This window comes from Aythya ferina (assembly GCF_964211825.1).
Source record: "Aythya ferina genome assembly, chromosome: 16".
In the NCBI taxonomy this organism is placed as follows: Eukaryota; Metazoa; Chordata; class Aves; order Anseriformes; family Anatidae; genus Aythya; species Aythya ferina.
The window spans coordinates 6,053,222-6,069,013 of record NC_140315.1 but is presented as its reverse complement, the minus strand read 5'-3'; the positions used below and the strand labels follow the sequence as shown (position 1 = coordinate 6,069,013).

Here is a 15,792-nt window from a genome sequence, read left to right as displayed (position 1 = left end):
CCTTCAAATTTTGACAAAAGTTAAACCTAAAATCATTCTTCCCCATGCCTGGTATCTGTACTTCACTTATACAATACCCCTTTTTATAGATTTTTGAAAAAATTAAGAGGTGTTTTTCAGTAGAGAAAAAGACAATTATTGATCAAATGGAAAATATGAAATTTGTTTCAATTAAGACACTCTGCAATTTCTGCTTTTTTGTTTCCCAAATCTTACTCAACAAAAACTCATAATTATTTCTCCATAACCATGGGATCAGCTTACTCCCTTCTTCTCCTGATGGGACTATAAAATCCTTAGCTGGCAGATCTGCCTGTCCACCAGGCTGACGTGACACATCCCAAAATTCTGGAGAGGAGACGTTTCCCATTCAACAGAGTAACAGGGAGAAAGCATTTTAATTGCCTGTGTGAGCATACATGTATGTGGGTGATGGCCAAATACTTCCCAAATTCTGACCTGCTATGTGTTTTCCTATTTGTTACTGCTCTGGAGGTGACCCACTCCAGGCAGTCCAGTCCCTGCTGCGGGGCAGCTGAATGGGACAGGTCCTGCAGCCCCTTGGTGCTGGGCTGCTCACTGGGGGGCTTACCCCTGGCCAGGTCCCTCGGCATAAAGTGTGCCCTCCTGCAAGCAGTGCCAGGGCTTTGCACGCTTCACAGCCCATTTCATTGTATAGGTTCCTTGAAAAGTCCTGCCACAACTGCAAAACTAAAATGTGTCACTGCCCTCCTTTTACAGACAGGAAAATTGAGGCACTGGTGGGTGATGCCTCCTGCCCAAAGTTATGCAGAGGATAATGAGAAATAGAGATCAAACCCCAGATCCAGCTCCTTTCACATCATTCTGAGTTCTGTCTTGTTCAGTGTACAGAAGTGAACATAGCAGACATCAAAGCTCAATGTAGGGACCTTTTCTGTAGCAGCCTTTTAGATACCTCATCGTGTTAATTGCTTAAGATACAGTAAACGCTGCATTGTGACATCGTGTGCTTCAATGCAATCCTTACGCTCACGAATTCAATGTTAAAACATAGCCTCACTGGGGTGTGGGAAGCTCTGCATCTCAACCTAACTGCAAGGAAATCTGTATGCAGAAAACAGGAACTGGTAAACAACCAGTTAAGCAGTTCAGACTGCTGTCACTCTATCCAGGCTGCATCGCAAAGTGCTGAATTCCTAAATGTGGAACCCAGATGCAAAAATAACAAAGACCACATTAAAGTAATGCTAATCACACAAGCTCTGCTTTTAGAGGAAGACGCGGAAGTGCTTGGGAGGCTGATATGGGACTGGGGGAAAGATAGCGCAGCCTCCAATCGCCTTTTCAAATAATGTGCAAGGGGGAAAAGGTTTCTGCGACTCTACCAAACATCCTTGTGTGAGGCCTTGGGCATGTGAGACCACGCACATCCTCCTGCATGCGTGGGCAGGACTCCCACCCCTCTCCAGACGTGGGCCCCTCCGGTTTGCCAGACAGGCCTGAGAGAGGGCCATCCTGGGAGCTGTCCGTGTTACAAACCAGTCATGGGACATGAAAAATCCACCTTTTTTACACCGGGCTGGCTCTCCAGTGACCATTGATTTCACTAGAATCATCCCAAGCTACCTTACAAATGACTCTAAAGCACTGCTGAGATGTGTTGGAAACAAACCCAGGAAGGAGCCAGGAAGGCCCCTGCCCTGCAGAAACGTGCGCTCTCAGGTGAGCACAGCTGGTCAGGTTGTTAATTGTGTTGCTTGTCCAAGGATGGGCTGACCCAAACCTAGACCTAGGCACTCCTGCAGATCCAACAACTGCTCCTTCCCCGTTTCTGCAGTTTTTGCAGTTTTTGTCCACCTGCCACCTGCAAGCAGCCCAGGCCCCCATGGAGGCATGCCTGGCCTCCTGCCTCTCCTGCTGGTGGCCTGGGAGAGGACAGCAGGATGGAGGCGGGTGCCTCCCGGTCCCCACAGTGGGTCCAGGCACTTGGGTGTCTTCTTGTGGCCATTGTGTAAAAGCACAGTATGGTTAGGTGAAGGTGAACACCAGCATGCACTCAGCACACAGATGATTGCTTTGTTGGTGAGCTCTTTGGGGCTGGGCCTTGGCAAGCGCAGGTGCAGAGCCCTCTGTTCCTAAGCTGTACCACCTGGGGGAAAGAAAACGATGCCTTCTGATTGAGAAAACCTGATGGGTAAATTATTGCCAAATGAGGTGAAATTCAGAAGATCTCAAAGAGGAGTTGCAGCATTTCAAGCTTTTTGTTGAGAAGCTGAGTTGAGCTGAGAGCTCAGTGGTGGAGGTCTGCTTGGAGAGAGCAAGGCTCTGCTTGAGGGGGTGAAAAATGGCCTCTGGGGCTTTGGTGACTTTGGGAAGATGTGAGCATGCCTTTTGCTGGAAGGATGAAGCTGGTACAACCTCTGGGCAGTGTTTGTGGGGCAGAAATGAAAAAGCTGAAATATGGTACTGGAAAGGTAAGCTTTATCTCTTGTATTCTTAAGTAATGTGGTGGAGTAATTATGAACAACTGAGAAATGTGGCAGTGGGGGGTGAAGGGCCAAAAAGCAGGGCCTGAAAGAGTCCAGTGTGCAGGAGTTCTTGGGGAAGGCATGTCCTTGCTGCTATCCTATGTAGGATGCAGCAGGCAAACAGCCTCTTCTATGAGATACAGCTATAAGGGGTCAGGGTGTTGGGGCTGATCACAGTCTGGCCTGTAGCTTAAACCTGTCAGAGGAGTTTCTGTGTGTGTCCTTTGCCTAATATTGTTTATCACTTAAATTATTATTCAATTGCTTGGCTTCTTATGGTTTCACCTTTTTGGTTGTGTCTGGCCATCAGGGCTGGCTGTGTACACGTGCAAGCTAGGTATTTGCCTCGCTTGTTGTAGCTGGCAGAAATCTGTGTCTTGTGCTTTCTTCTGCTGCTCTTTCTGCTCTGCCCACTGGTTGAGCACTACACAGAAAATTACAGGGAATCACAGCAGAGTAGGGAATGCTCCTGCAACCTCTTCTCACTCAGCAGACAACAGAGTCCTGGACTTTCAAGTTTGGCCATTGGAGTACGAGCATGTCCTTCAAGGCAGAGTGAGTTTTGCTTTATCCTTGCAGGAGGCTAAGAGCACCACTTGCAACAGACAACATGTAAGCCAAGAGTAGAAGCTGGCAGCTGATGTTCTGCCTTTGAGAGCTTATTTGCTCTTGTCCTTGGGACAGCAGAGCTCAGCCTGCAGTTCTGGCTGGAGTGATAGTGCTGCTCTGCGCCCCAGCCCTGGGCGGGATATGCTGAGCTTGATCCTGGAGTGAGACGATTCCAGCTTTCTGAGTAATGCTCTTTTATGGGAATAAGCTTTCCTTTGATCTTGTAGACAGAAGTCCACAACAGCTGCTCTGTGATAGATAAGGACGGCCACTCTCCAGGCTGACTGTGTTTGGAGATGAGTCCTCAGGACATTGCGAAATGAGGAGCTCAGCCATGAAGGCACAATAGTCCCGTTGGCATGTGCACCTGCAGCCAGGCCAGCAGGGCTGGGGAAGGAAATGTCTGCTCATGTGTCAGGGCTGTAGTGTGCTAGGTGTGGTGTAAATAGACAAAACTGTTGTGTCCCTCTCTGCTTCACTCTCTCAACTATTTCCTTCTAGAGAGGCTGGAGGGAAAGGCTGTTCTTGCCTTTTAAACCTCAGGTGTGTATGAGCAGATGGATACAGGGGGAACTTGTTCTGAAGTTGGAGGTTGCTGTAAAGAAAAGATCTATTATTTTTTCTTTAATGGAAAAATCTCAATTACATACTCTTCTCTCAGGAGAACGTTCTTAGTAAAGAGTTCTTAAAACTTGTTAATCCGAATAGACTCACTGAAATGCCACTTTGGGCATGTTATGACTTAAATGTTGCTTTGGTGTTGTGAGAATGACAGCATTAGCTCCAGGTAGGTGCTTGTGACAATGTTGGCTTTGGGCTTCCTGCAGGGATCGCAAAAACTTGTCAGATATATACATTTTCATTAGGAAGAAGGTTCTTCTCAAAGCTTTTAGGGGCAATCAAAAATATTCTACATGGGTGAGCTCTGTGGGATGTGAGTCACCATGAGTCTGAGAACTGGTCCTCGCCAGGAATCCGCTACGTCTCAGGGTGAGCTGGGCCTTTCTGTACGGGCTGTCCAGCAGGGTGGAGGACACCTACTGACTGCTTGGAGTGGGACTGGTGTGGCTTGTGTTGTCCTGTGGTCTTTTCACATTGCCCCTTTCTTGGCACTCAGGGATGTTATGAGCCAAGATTCCCCTTGCAGCGATGCCAGCCCAGCCTGCGAGAAGCAGGACTTGCTTTTGGAGGCTGCCAGAAATGTGGGTGAGCCTGTGGAAATAACCTTTGCCTGTAGTCAAAGGTAGTAGGGAGCGGTGGTGGACGTGACTTCACTGTTGCCCACTGCTCGGTGTGAGTAACCAGTTCCATGCATTTCCATGCCAACCATTAGTTTCCAGATGCAGTGACTAGCACGGTATTTTCCGTTTCCAGATCTTGTTTGTACTGGCACAATTTAAAATACTTTGAGTAATTACAGTGGTTCCTATAGTCAAACTGCTAGAGCAATGCATTCCCCTTGGAAGTTTCTTCTTTAGCTAGCAATTTTGGTAATGACAGTAATTCAGATAATCTATCCTCGTGGCCTTGTGGCTTGCAGAAGTACAGGGCTTTTCCTCTGTAATGTAGCTATATATCCACCAGCCTATATATAGATACAGTATTCTAGATGTATTTAAGTGGACTTGACTGAGAAAATCCAGTCCCATTGCCACAAACTTTCTGTTACTCTTCATGTTAATGCAATCAAATCAACAGGGAAGGAAAGAGAAGGGGCAGAGGGGGAGCCTGGTAGGCGGCTGTGGGCACGGGCTGGCTGTATGGCCAGGCAGCTTTGGGGATTTGAGTGTGTGCCAGCAAAGGCTCCTTAAACTGCTGAGTGGTTCTGAATATGCTGGGTTTTTCCCTGGAGCTAGATGCACTGGATAGCGGCAAAAGAGCTCAAGGCACAGTGAGAAACCCATGGGTTGGTGCTGTGGTGTGCAGGACGGGTGGTCCCCGCAGGGATGAGCTGCCTGTGCCCGGCCATACTCTGGGTTGTTCTGTTGCTCCCTACAAGTTAGGGATTTGGGCAGCTTTCTCATAAGGATGAGAGAGCCTCAATGAGTACAAGGCAATAACTTCAAGAAAAAAATTGATCTTCATTTTGGCCTACAACTCACAGCAAACAACAGTTTTAGCAGCCAAATATGACAAAATCCTATTGAACAGAGAAATTTCTTCTGTTTCTGGAAATGGCTGAACCCTAAAGCTGCTCTCATTTGCTGGTTAAGCCTACTACTGATGGAGACACTGCTGAATTACTGCTGGGAGAAACTGGTCAGACAGATCAGAGGCAGACATCTCCCTTGGTGCACAATTATGTGCTACTTGCTTTGAGAAGAGGCCAAAGCAAACGGGAAGTGGCAATTAAGGTAGGCACCAGCAAGGAAGACTTAAAGTATAGGGCACGGTGCTTATCAGTCATCACTGTACAGAAAAGGTCCCTCCTCAGTTTGACTAAAGAGGGAAGATCTGTAGCTCAATATTTTTGTGTGCGGATTGAGCTATTTTTCCTCAGAAGATTCCTCGTATGTAGAGGAGGGTGGGAGGAGCAGATGTTCATTGTAACTTTTGTGACAAATATTCTAATGTGAAAACCTGCTCAGCCCCTGACCCAGAACCCTCTTCAAATTGGTGTGTGCTTGTTAGACGTGTGGCAAACTGTTCGATTCTGCCCTCCCCTCAGAGGCAAGGTACAGGGCTGGGAAGATTTGCCATGCCTTTGTGCAGTCAGCCTGTATGCTTTTGAGCAGGGGCTGACAAAACTGGGGGATCCTGAGCCTAGAAATAACTCTTGAGGTAACAACTTTCATACCAACAATACATCTTCCCAAATCACTTTTTTAAAGTTTTAAGCAGTAAGTGCAGTCTTTGATACTCTGTGACTGGATAATGTATTGAAATTGCAGGAAAGAACTGCTCAATACTCAGCACTTCATGTCCAGGATGTTTGTGTCTCTAGTGTACATGGGAAGTAGCATATTTCTGGTAATGCAATAACTTCTTACTGAAATCTAGCTGAATTCAGAATTGGTGTGTGAACAGGTACTAACATGTTTTGGTGACAGCCTTATCTGTAGGTTTTCTGCTACTTCACAGAGATTTGAAAGCCAAAGCTGAATCAAACTAAATATTGTTGTCACCTGGCTTCAGAAGCAGGAAGCATCAAACAGGATTGTCAAAGCCCAGGTGGCAGCAGGACGGGTGAGGGCCAAATTGCTTGTGTCTGTGACACCTGTAGATAATGTATGCATGGAAGCATTGTGGAAGGTATTTTGGAGGCACAGCAGAGATGTTGGTTATGTTCCACCTTTGCATGTACTTGTAATACAGGGCAGTTGCATCTCCAGTTTGATTCACAGAAATATGTTATCTGGCAATAGGAGAGTATGCTTTTTTCTTTTTTTCCCTCCAATTTTCTGGTTTTGGGCTTTGCTTTATGCTATTGTAGGTGGTGAAGCCCTTTCCCAAACCTAGTGTGGAGTTCAACTCTCCAGTTCTTCGGATAAGATTCTTAGCTTGACTACTAAGTCAAGCTACCCTACTTTTCTTAATTATATGTATGCACTTATTAAAAACAAACAAAACAAGTAAACATGTATATGACTGCAAAGGTATTCAAAGCACAGCAGCGGTGAGGTCTTGGCAAAGCAGGCCAAGAGCTGGAAAATTTGTCAGTTCAGGAAGATGACTCGATGTTAGTGCTGGAGAAACAAACATCAGAAGGGTTGAAGCTTGCTTATTTGCAAGTGCTGGAAAGTGGCTGCCTCCCCAGAGTCTGGTCCTCTGCTCTGCAGCCACACAGTACAATACACTTCCCAATATTCACAGAAGAGGGGTGTCTTGGGGGATTAGTTGTGGCTTGCAAGGAGCCACAGAATACCAGTCCTGTGCTTGGCAGATCAGCCAGGGACTGACCTCAATGGCAACAATTCTCCTGGCCTGCTCAGCTCTCCATCTACTCTGAGGGTATTTCAAGAGGAGGTAGGTAAACCACCATGTTGATATTTCCCTGGTCTTCTACTCCTTTTCAGAAAGGGAAGGAGGATGCATGTGAGAAGACACCAGAGTATGTCTGGCACATGGTCTGGAAATGAAGCGAAAGCAGCTCCAGTATCCTGCAGTGTTGGTGGGGATGTTTTCCGTTTCCTTACAGCCTGAGAGGTGCTGCAGCAGAAAAGCAGATCTGCTTCCTCAAAGACTGTCACTCCCATCTGGAGAACAGAAGCATTGACCTATGTGTTTAACTTGCTGTTAGCCTCCTGCATCTCCCAGGAAGAAGTCTCCATCTCTTCTAACTTGAGGCTCTTTGCCCAAACAACAGGTTTCTCAAGGCTTGTTCTTGAGCCATGTGAGAAACATGGAATAGGTTAATGCAAAACACAGTCGTCCTCCTTTTTAACTATACCGATGAAACGGCTTTGAAGATGGTGTTTTGCAAGTGCTAATTAATAGGACTGTCACTGTGACTCCACACTGCTACTGCAGAGGAACCAGGCTGTCGAGTGCCGTGTGTCTCTGAAGATGCACAGCTTGCCCTGGTTGCAATGTTTTTTTATTGAGCATCTTGCTCTCAGCTGCTACTAGAATCAGGAAACATCACAAAGCTGGGAAGAGCTGATACAGTTTGTGCCTTGGATTGGTTCTGCTTTCCACCTATTCCTGTGGTGCTGCAGGTATTGCAGCAGCTCTTGGAGGGGAGCTGGCTGCCGTACCTGACTAAGGACTGAAATGATTGTGACTCAGCAACAAGAACCACCAAGCAAAGCAGAGGAGGTTTGGGCCGGGGTACTTCAGTCTAGAGCCTAGTCTTCATCCCCAAGCACACTGACCTCAGGAAAGCCCATTACTGCTTCTCTCACCTGTGGACCCAGTAGGAATTGTTGGACATTGGGACCACACTGTACTGGCTCTATTGAGTGTGGTCTGAGCACATCCCCACTGGTATGGGCTATGAAGAGCTTTGTTTTTCTGCAACCCCAAAATGCAAAGTTTTAAAAAAAAATATCTGGAAATAAACAGTTATATGATCCACTGAAATTCATAACAAAGGACAAATTGAATCCTTCATGCTGTGTAGCAGCCATAAATAAAGGTTTTATGGCTGAGAAGTTGTAGGCAATGTTCCAGCAAAATTGGATTTATTCCTTCCCCACCCCCTGCAATATAAATCTCTGGAAATGGGGGTTCCAGGGGCTGTTCTGACACAACGTTAACTGCAGCTTCTTAAAACAGACTCCCTGCCAGTATTTATAGTCCATGTTCTGCACATGGTATGTGTGTATATTGCTGCACCAGCTTTTTACAGTTGATTTCTCAGTAGTCATGTGAAACCAAAACAACTGATGGGCTGAACTTGAAATTGCTTGTGTATTACTTCAATTTAAAAAAAAAAAGAAAAAGAAAAAGAAAAAGGGGAGGGGGATTTCTGTCCTTCTGTTAGGAAGAAGATTGCTTGATTCAAATTCCTCCAAGTCAACAGTGGCCCAACCTCCATGAGTGTTGTGGCTTTTTCTCCCCAAGACCACTGGCCAGGTTTGCAGTAGGACCCTGTGAGACTTTACTGGCTGTTTGTACACTCACAATGTGAGCAGCTGTGCGCTTCTCACAAAAGTCTGGTCCCACCTCTGCTTGCTGTCTGCTCAGAGATCTAGCCCTGAGGTTTCATAAAACAAGATCTTGGAGTAACGAAGTCCTGAAACTGAAGTCCAGCCAGGTGGTTCCCTGCTAAGGAAGAACAAACTGTGCAATTCAGTGCATTTAAGAGCTAGATTTTTAGCTTCAGGATCTAAGTACTGGTCAGTGATGCCAGCAGATCACTGAGAAATGAATAAAGAAATGGGGAACAGAACTCTTCATTTGTCTGTTTTGGGGTAGTGGAGTATGTTCATTTGTGCTGCCTTCTTGTATGCACAGTATAATCAAAAATGGAAGGTGTGATGAAGAATTTGTTCTCATTAAGCAATTGTCCAAATATCTTCTTTGAGAGGCTGACTAGTGCTTCTGCACAAGTGAGACAGATGTAGAGCCAGCGACCTCTCTGCTCTTGTCTACAGCTTGTTACAAACACTGAACAAAATGGCTTAAATTGTTGGGACTTGAGAAAAGATATCTTTGAGCTCTGACCCTTCATAACAGAATCCAGACACTGAACCTTGCTTCCATGTATTTCATATGAGGCACCTGACACAGCAGCGACAAATAACGCTGGAGTAAATCCAGCAGCCCGGAGCAGTTTGCCTTCATTAGCCAAGGCAAAGGTCACGCTGCTGGTGTCACTGCTGGTGTCTGGCCACTACCGGGGCTGTCGCCTGCCCCAGGCCTTCATGGAGAGCTTGTGCAATGGAGGTGAGGGGCAGGAACAGGGACAAAAGGCTCTTGATGCTTCTAATGGGGCTTTTTGTACCCTGCAACTGCAGTAACTTCCCAAACCTCAATGTGCTGACTTGGGAATTTAGCATCAGCCTCAAGTTCTGGGCGTGAGCTACAGGTGCTGACACACTGAAGCATGACAGGTCTGAGGTCCAGGCACCCCTTCCTTTTTCTCTTAAGAGCCACCTAAAATAAGACCATTAGGCCCAAGTTATCAGTAGCCCAGAGCTGTTAACTCTGGAGTCCCTTCAGCTCCCAGTTCAGAAAGGCTAAGTGCATGTTTCTAATTATGTGGATGTTGCTGCGAATACAACCACTCACCCCCCAGCCCCAGACACAAATGCTCCATTCCCCAAATTACTGCTGACTGCCTGGGATTGGGTTTTATTGCAGACAAGCAAAGCCAATTTTGGGGGGGTGAGGTTAATTCAAGCAGCCCTCTGTAGGGCTTTATCCTGCAAATGGTTAAATGCTTAACTAGGCAAAATGCTCTAAAGTTAAAGTGTAAAGCTATGTTTCTAAGGGTTTGTGGGACTGAGACTGAAGTTCCTTTTTCTCCCCTAATTTCCACTGTACTTTTCTCTGGAAGAGAAGCTGATAAATGTAAGCCCAAACTTCAGCTGTCTAAAGACTACACTTTCTTCATTGATGGAATGAATCCAACCATCAGGTGGCAAACATCACAGTGTCACAATAAATCTCAAAATGTTAAAATTCAGTCCTCTCCTACTGCCTGGTCAGCGAACAGACCCTGGGGAAACAATAGTGTGCATGTTGGGAAACAAACCAGCACATTAAATGTGTTATCGTGAACTTCTGCTCTTACTGCTGACTTAGGAATATGAATTCTGCATTAAGCAGAAGGGAATAGATATTTTTATTTAAAACAGAGTAACTCAAAGAGGCCGTAATAACCCATGTTGCTTTTGTGCTGGGGTAATGAATGACTGTAGTATAAAGTGGTCCTAGTTTTTGCCTCAAGCTCTTGTCAATCATTACCTGATAAATAAAAACTTCAAACAGGCTCCTTTTACTTTAATTGGGTAGAATTTCTCTGCAAAGGAAGGCTGAATACAGTGAGTAATGTGTTTGCGGCAGCAGTGGAAGTCAGCAAGCAGGGTATTTGGACGGAAACCTACAGAGGATGCGAATTCTGAACTCAAAAGATGAGTCCCTTTGGTTTTACTTCATGCAGAAGTTTCTGTTCCCATCGTTGGCAGGGCCGAATGGATTGAACGGAGCTGTAGAGGAAATCCCGTGGTCCTTGGCACCACCACTGAGCTCTGCTTGTGCTAGCCCTGCTCTCTCTGTATTTAGGCTTTACAGCTGACACTTCCATAAAAAATCAGGAATCTTAAGATTACACTAAAGCTCACTTAAATCATTATCTTTTATTATATGAACCTTGGCAGCAGCAGAGGCAGTTTCCCGTGTAAGGACCAAGGGTCCTATTGTCAGCACTGGAACAGAATTAAAACAGCTCAATTAAGCAAACATAACATCCTCAAAGTTTGGCCTGAAAGAAGTTAAAATAACTGATCTATGAAATGTTATAAATGTGCTTTAAAATGTCATTACTCAGATAAATCTAGCAGTTCTGAAGCTGGCTCACTCCAGTTTTATGGCCCTGCCCGTTTATGGCTGCGTACGTATTCATGTCAAGAATTCCTCTTCCAAAACAGTAGATGAAGACAAAGCCACAGTAGCGCTGCGGACTGACGGGAGGCTGCGAGGAACTTGGGAACAGAGTCTTGGCTCCCGGGCTGGGAAAGCTGCTACGGAGCCTATCCAGCAAATTGTGTGTGTTTGTGGCAGAGCTGGAAACCAACTGGTATTTCACGATGTAAGGCTGGATGTGTTGAAGTCGGTGGTAAAGCTGCTCTTGGCTGCTCTATAGTAACTAAGACCGGTGCTGTAAGGCGCAATGATTTCTTATTTTTTCTTCCCCTTGCTGGAACCACCTCTGACTTAAAATGGGCTTAAATGTGGAGGATTTGGTCCATACTGAGAAATACCAGAAGGCCCTCCTCCTAAAACTAGTCTAGACATACAGAGTCTGGACAGACTTCAGTTAGGTCAATAAGGCCTTTCCACTGACACTTTGCTGGACTTTGGATCAGCGCATCAAACATTTCCTTACGATCTGTAATCACTTGTGAAAGATGGCAGTGCAGCTTCAGAAAGCTGATGATTTAAGTCGCTGGATCAGCAAATACATCTATGTAAATTGGCACTACTCTGCTCACAGTTCAAAGTAAACAAGAACCCAAAAATTGCTGTTATGCCCCGAAGATGTAATGTTTAGTTAATACAGGGATTTAGACCATTATTTTTTTCAGCTGCCTCCATAGCAATGCAGTGTGGTATCCACAGTAGGAAACCTCATGCCAGCAGCATCTCTAAAATATGCTAAAACAATCTAAATTAGAAAATGTCAGCTTCTTGGCTGATGTTCCTTTGGAGTTTCTTCTTTCCTTTCTTGTGCCTCTAAATTTTATTGGGATGACTAAATCTCTGAACTATGTTAGCAGTAAACAGAACTAATTTACCCCCTGCTTCTTTGAAACAGCTGCTGACAGCTGCACTATAATTCAATCACGGATCTTTGCAGTGCAGGCTGCAAAACATATTCATATTTTCTCATATTCTTTCCTCTGTTGTGTTTGGACTGGAGGTGCCGCACCAAACAGCGACGGGCTGATTTTGCCAGTACGGAGGGGTTGATCTACGTGAAAACAGAGGATCCAGGTGAAATGTTGCCCGGCCAAAAAGGTTCTTTGAGTAAAGGGAGAATAACCACACAGATACACAGTGTTGTTGGGATATCTTTTGTAAAATTGCAATGATTTATTTTACTAGTTTGTACAAAAGGCTTCTGACAACTGCTCTATGAAAAGAACCAGAAATGTGTATGCATTTTTGCCAACTGTTAATAAATATCTTCTTAAATAAGGAAACAAATGTTCTTAGGAACTGAGAATCATTTTTCCTGGATGTGATTGAAAAGGAATTCAGAGATGGAAATAAATAATTCTTCTTCCGCTTTTGTGACAACTATTTACATAAAAATGTACAAACAGTGAAGCTGATGTTGAGCCTAGCAACAGAAATCCTATTATGTAAAAAAAAAAAAAAAAAAGGCAAAACCAAAACAAACAATCCCCACATAATATTTAATATATGAATCCTATACAGCAAGATACCGTGGTCCAAGTTAAAAATGCAATACACCGACGCAGTGACCACCAACACTGAAACACCCGCAAGAAAAACTAACCCTTGTCTACTAAATAGTGGAAGTTGAGGCCCGATTAGCTTCGCACTTTGCAGGCAGCACCTTAACTTCCTTTAGGAGCCTTACAGAAGCACTGCTGTGTATGCGTATGGCAAAAGGCACTTCTGATCTGTGCGATGCCAATGCCTCGCTCTACATAAGAGATGCTCTGGGGGCGGTTTTGATGTGGCAGTTTGCTGGAGAGGTCTCGTCTGCAGGCTGCTGGGAGAGATGCTCTTTGGTATCAGCTCTTGTCCTGCGTTTGCTGTAACTATTTGGCCAAATCTCACCTTGTGCCAGGTAGGGAGCTTGCTGGAGTTGGGCTTGCAGAGTGTGTGCTGCGGGTCCTGCAGGTGTTTGAGTTGCCTGGTTTGGAAGCAGGGCACGCCTGGCAGTCCAAAAGCTACCAATACCATGGGGAGACGTCCACTTTCCCATAAGCCTAATCCTGCTGCCAGGAAAACTGCTGGGAAAACACCAATTGACTTGAATGCGATTAGAATTAGACAACCAGAAACAAGTTTCCAATTTATTTCATAGCGAATAATCTTTTTGCTCTACAGAGCGATCCGGGGCCAAGTTCACACTGTGGCTGCATCGCCCTGTCCCCTTGGTGTGCAGAGAAACCCAAATCCAAGCATTTATTATGTTCTGGACCCAACTGTTGGAGGTTCAGCTTTGCATTTATTATGTTCTGGACCTATCTGTTGGAGGTTCAGCTTTTTGAAGTTTGGGATTTAGAGCTGAGTATGCTGAGGACCTGGCCTTTAGTAGGACAGAATTTTCTTTTTTTTTTTTTTTTTTATCTCCCTGGTGAAGTTTGTGCCAGTCCTGCTTTTGTTATCTCAATGTATGATAAAGCTTTGGATCGGTTTGCGACTGGTTACTGCTCCTCTCTGGTCTTATCGCAACAACTTTAATGGAGTTGTAATTACATAGGTGTGATGTTTGTGTAACCCATGACTTTAAAGAAGGAAAAAGAAGAGCCTTGAGGGGATGTTTTCTTACCCCTGGTTTCATCTTGTAGATGTGGCTAGTGAAAGTGATTTTTAATTTTTATTTTTTTAGAGTTGAAACCAATAATAGAGCAGTGTCTCAGTATCATAATCAGTGGCCTTGGGAAGTAAGGTGTCCTGTCAGGTTTCTATCTGGGTTGGCGTGGTGCTGGGTGTATGTCCCAGCTTACAGCACCTTCTGTACGCCAGCCTCCGCATTTTTGTAAAAGTGTTGGAACTTGTTCTGTCGTTGAAGTCAATGGATATTTTCCAAACAGGAGCAGGATCTTTATCTCTCTTTCACAACTCTGTAACTGCTTAGGATACCCCAGCTAGCACTAGGTTTAATCCCAAAATGTTTCTTAACATTGTGCTGCTTTCCTGTTTCAAGTTCATAGCAAATTCAAATTCTTTCTGGTTGCTAGAGGAAATTTTCCTGTGTTGACAAAAAAAAAAAAAAAAAGTATACCCCAAAAGTCTTGCTCTTGGGAGTTATTTTCTTCATTTCTTTTGCTTGCCAGTTAGAAAATTCTTTATTTTCTCTTAGACTGATTTGGCCTTTGAACTTGAATCAATCCAGATATAGCTTTTGCTACTGCAGTTTAAAACTGGAACTTGCATCTAATTAATCTTTGCTTCTGCTGATGAAATTGAAGCAGAGGAATGGAAGTAACAATTCTCTAACAAAATACCTGTTCCATCCAGGTATCTTTTGCTCACTTATTTTATTGCAAACTGTGTGTTACAGGAACTACAGATGTTTAATAGTCACAGCACGTTCTCACCTTGGATAGATTATTAGCTTTTAATTCATAATCAACACTCGTGTGTTTGCAATTTCTGAAAGAGTCGTTTGCAGAAGTATGTACTGTAGGAGCCAATTTTGTAGGCAGATTTGGTTTTAAATGGTTTGTCTGGCTTGTTTCAGTTTACAAGCTCATTGTCTGTAATAAACTAAAACAAAATGTGTTCAAATGCCACTTAGATGCAGAAACTGTTCCATTGTCTGAACTTTCAGAAGCCCAGTCCTAAAAACTGTTTGGGATTTTTTTAAGCCCGCTGCTGCAGTGCTAACCTTTTCCCCTCCCCCAGCGATCCGTACAAAACCCACTCTTTACAAATCACTTTTTTCTTCCATTTTTTTCTTTCTTTTACAAACCTAATGACAGCCACATGCTCGTACCACCATGTTCCTGTACTTTTTTAAGATAACGTTGGAGCTGTCATCAAAGTAGAGCACTGAGATGGCATTGAGTTGGGTAGGAGCACAGCAGGGTTTCGGCACAGTCTCTGGGTTTATAAAGTGAACCTGGGGAATTAAAGCAGAAGCACGTTAAGATGTATTTTCCTTTCTCCTCCCCCAAAGTTTCTCTTTCCCAGGCAGCCCGCTCACTCAGACATGTTTTGAACACCTGGCTTTGTGTACAAATGTCTTGAGATGTCCCCTGCATGTATGGAGGCTGACGCACGCACCCAAGTCAGATCTAGTTGGAAATCTTTCAGTGAAGCAGGTTTTCATTAGAAGATTCCCATTTGTCAGAGCAGTCAGAGTTCTGCAGAAGCATACCAGTTACGATAAACTCTGCGGGACATGTGGACGAGATTTTGTGAGCAACCCCATGGGTGCTGGGCATGGGGCCCAGTCCCTGGAGCTGGCAGCACCGAGACCCGGTCCGCACCAAGGGCTCTTGGGTCCCCGGCTGCAGGACCTCTGAGGAGAGGGGGGAAAGCGACTAAAAACCAATCCTCCAGGAGAAAATACTATGAATTTTCTTCCCTTGGATATGTAGATGCTTCTAGCTTCCCTAATGCTTTCTGCAGTGCTATCCTTAGATGTGTATAGGGCACGGGATGTGGGTGAAAAAGCAGAGTGAGCCTCCTTGTGCCCTACGGACCTGGGCAGGGGACCGGGGCTGTGCCAGGAGGGTGCCCGAGCAGGACAGCTGCAGCTGCTGCCCCGCCAGGGTGCTGTGGACTGGCGTGTCCCCTGGCCCTGCCAGCTACTGCAGTGCCTTGGCTTCGCCAAGGCAGCTGGGGCCACCAAGGGTCT

General features: G+C 45.1%; 2 protein-coding genes and 1 long non-coding RNA gene across 3 annotated transcripts in view; 2 read left to right on the top strand and 1 right to left on the bottom strand.

Moving 5' to 3' along the window:
- The window catches only part of LOC311445534 (uncharacterized protein), a 265,193-nt gene that overhangs the window by 226,294 nt on the left and 23,107 nt on the right, over nt 1–15,792 (top strand). The window lies entirely within an intron of this gene.
- Nucleotides 1,648–8,952, top strand: LOC311445536. Its single transcript, XR_014698485.1, has 2 exons — nt 1,648–2,456; nt 7,136–8,952. It is a non-coding gene; the product is annotated as an uncharacterized lncRNA (long non-coding RNA).
- The window catches only part of BMP7 (bone morphogenetic protein 7), a 50,355-nt gene continuing 42,818 nt past the window's right edge, over nt 8,256–15,792 (bottom strand). The window contains exon 7 of the mRNA XM_084537755.1: nt 8,256–15,051. Within this exon, the coding sequence (XP_084393881.1) occupies nt 14,902–15,051 (150 nt within the window). The 3' untranslated portion in view covers nt 8,256–14,901. The remainder of the gene's footprint in view (nt 15,052–15,792) is intronic.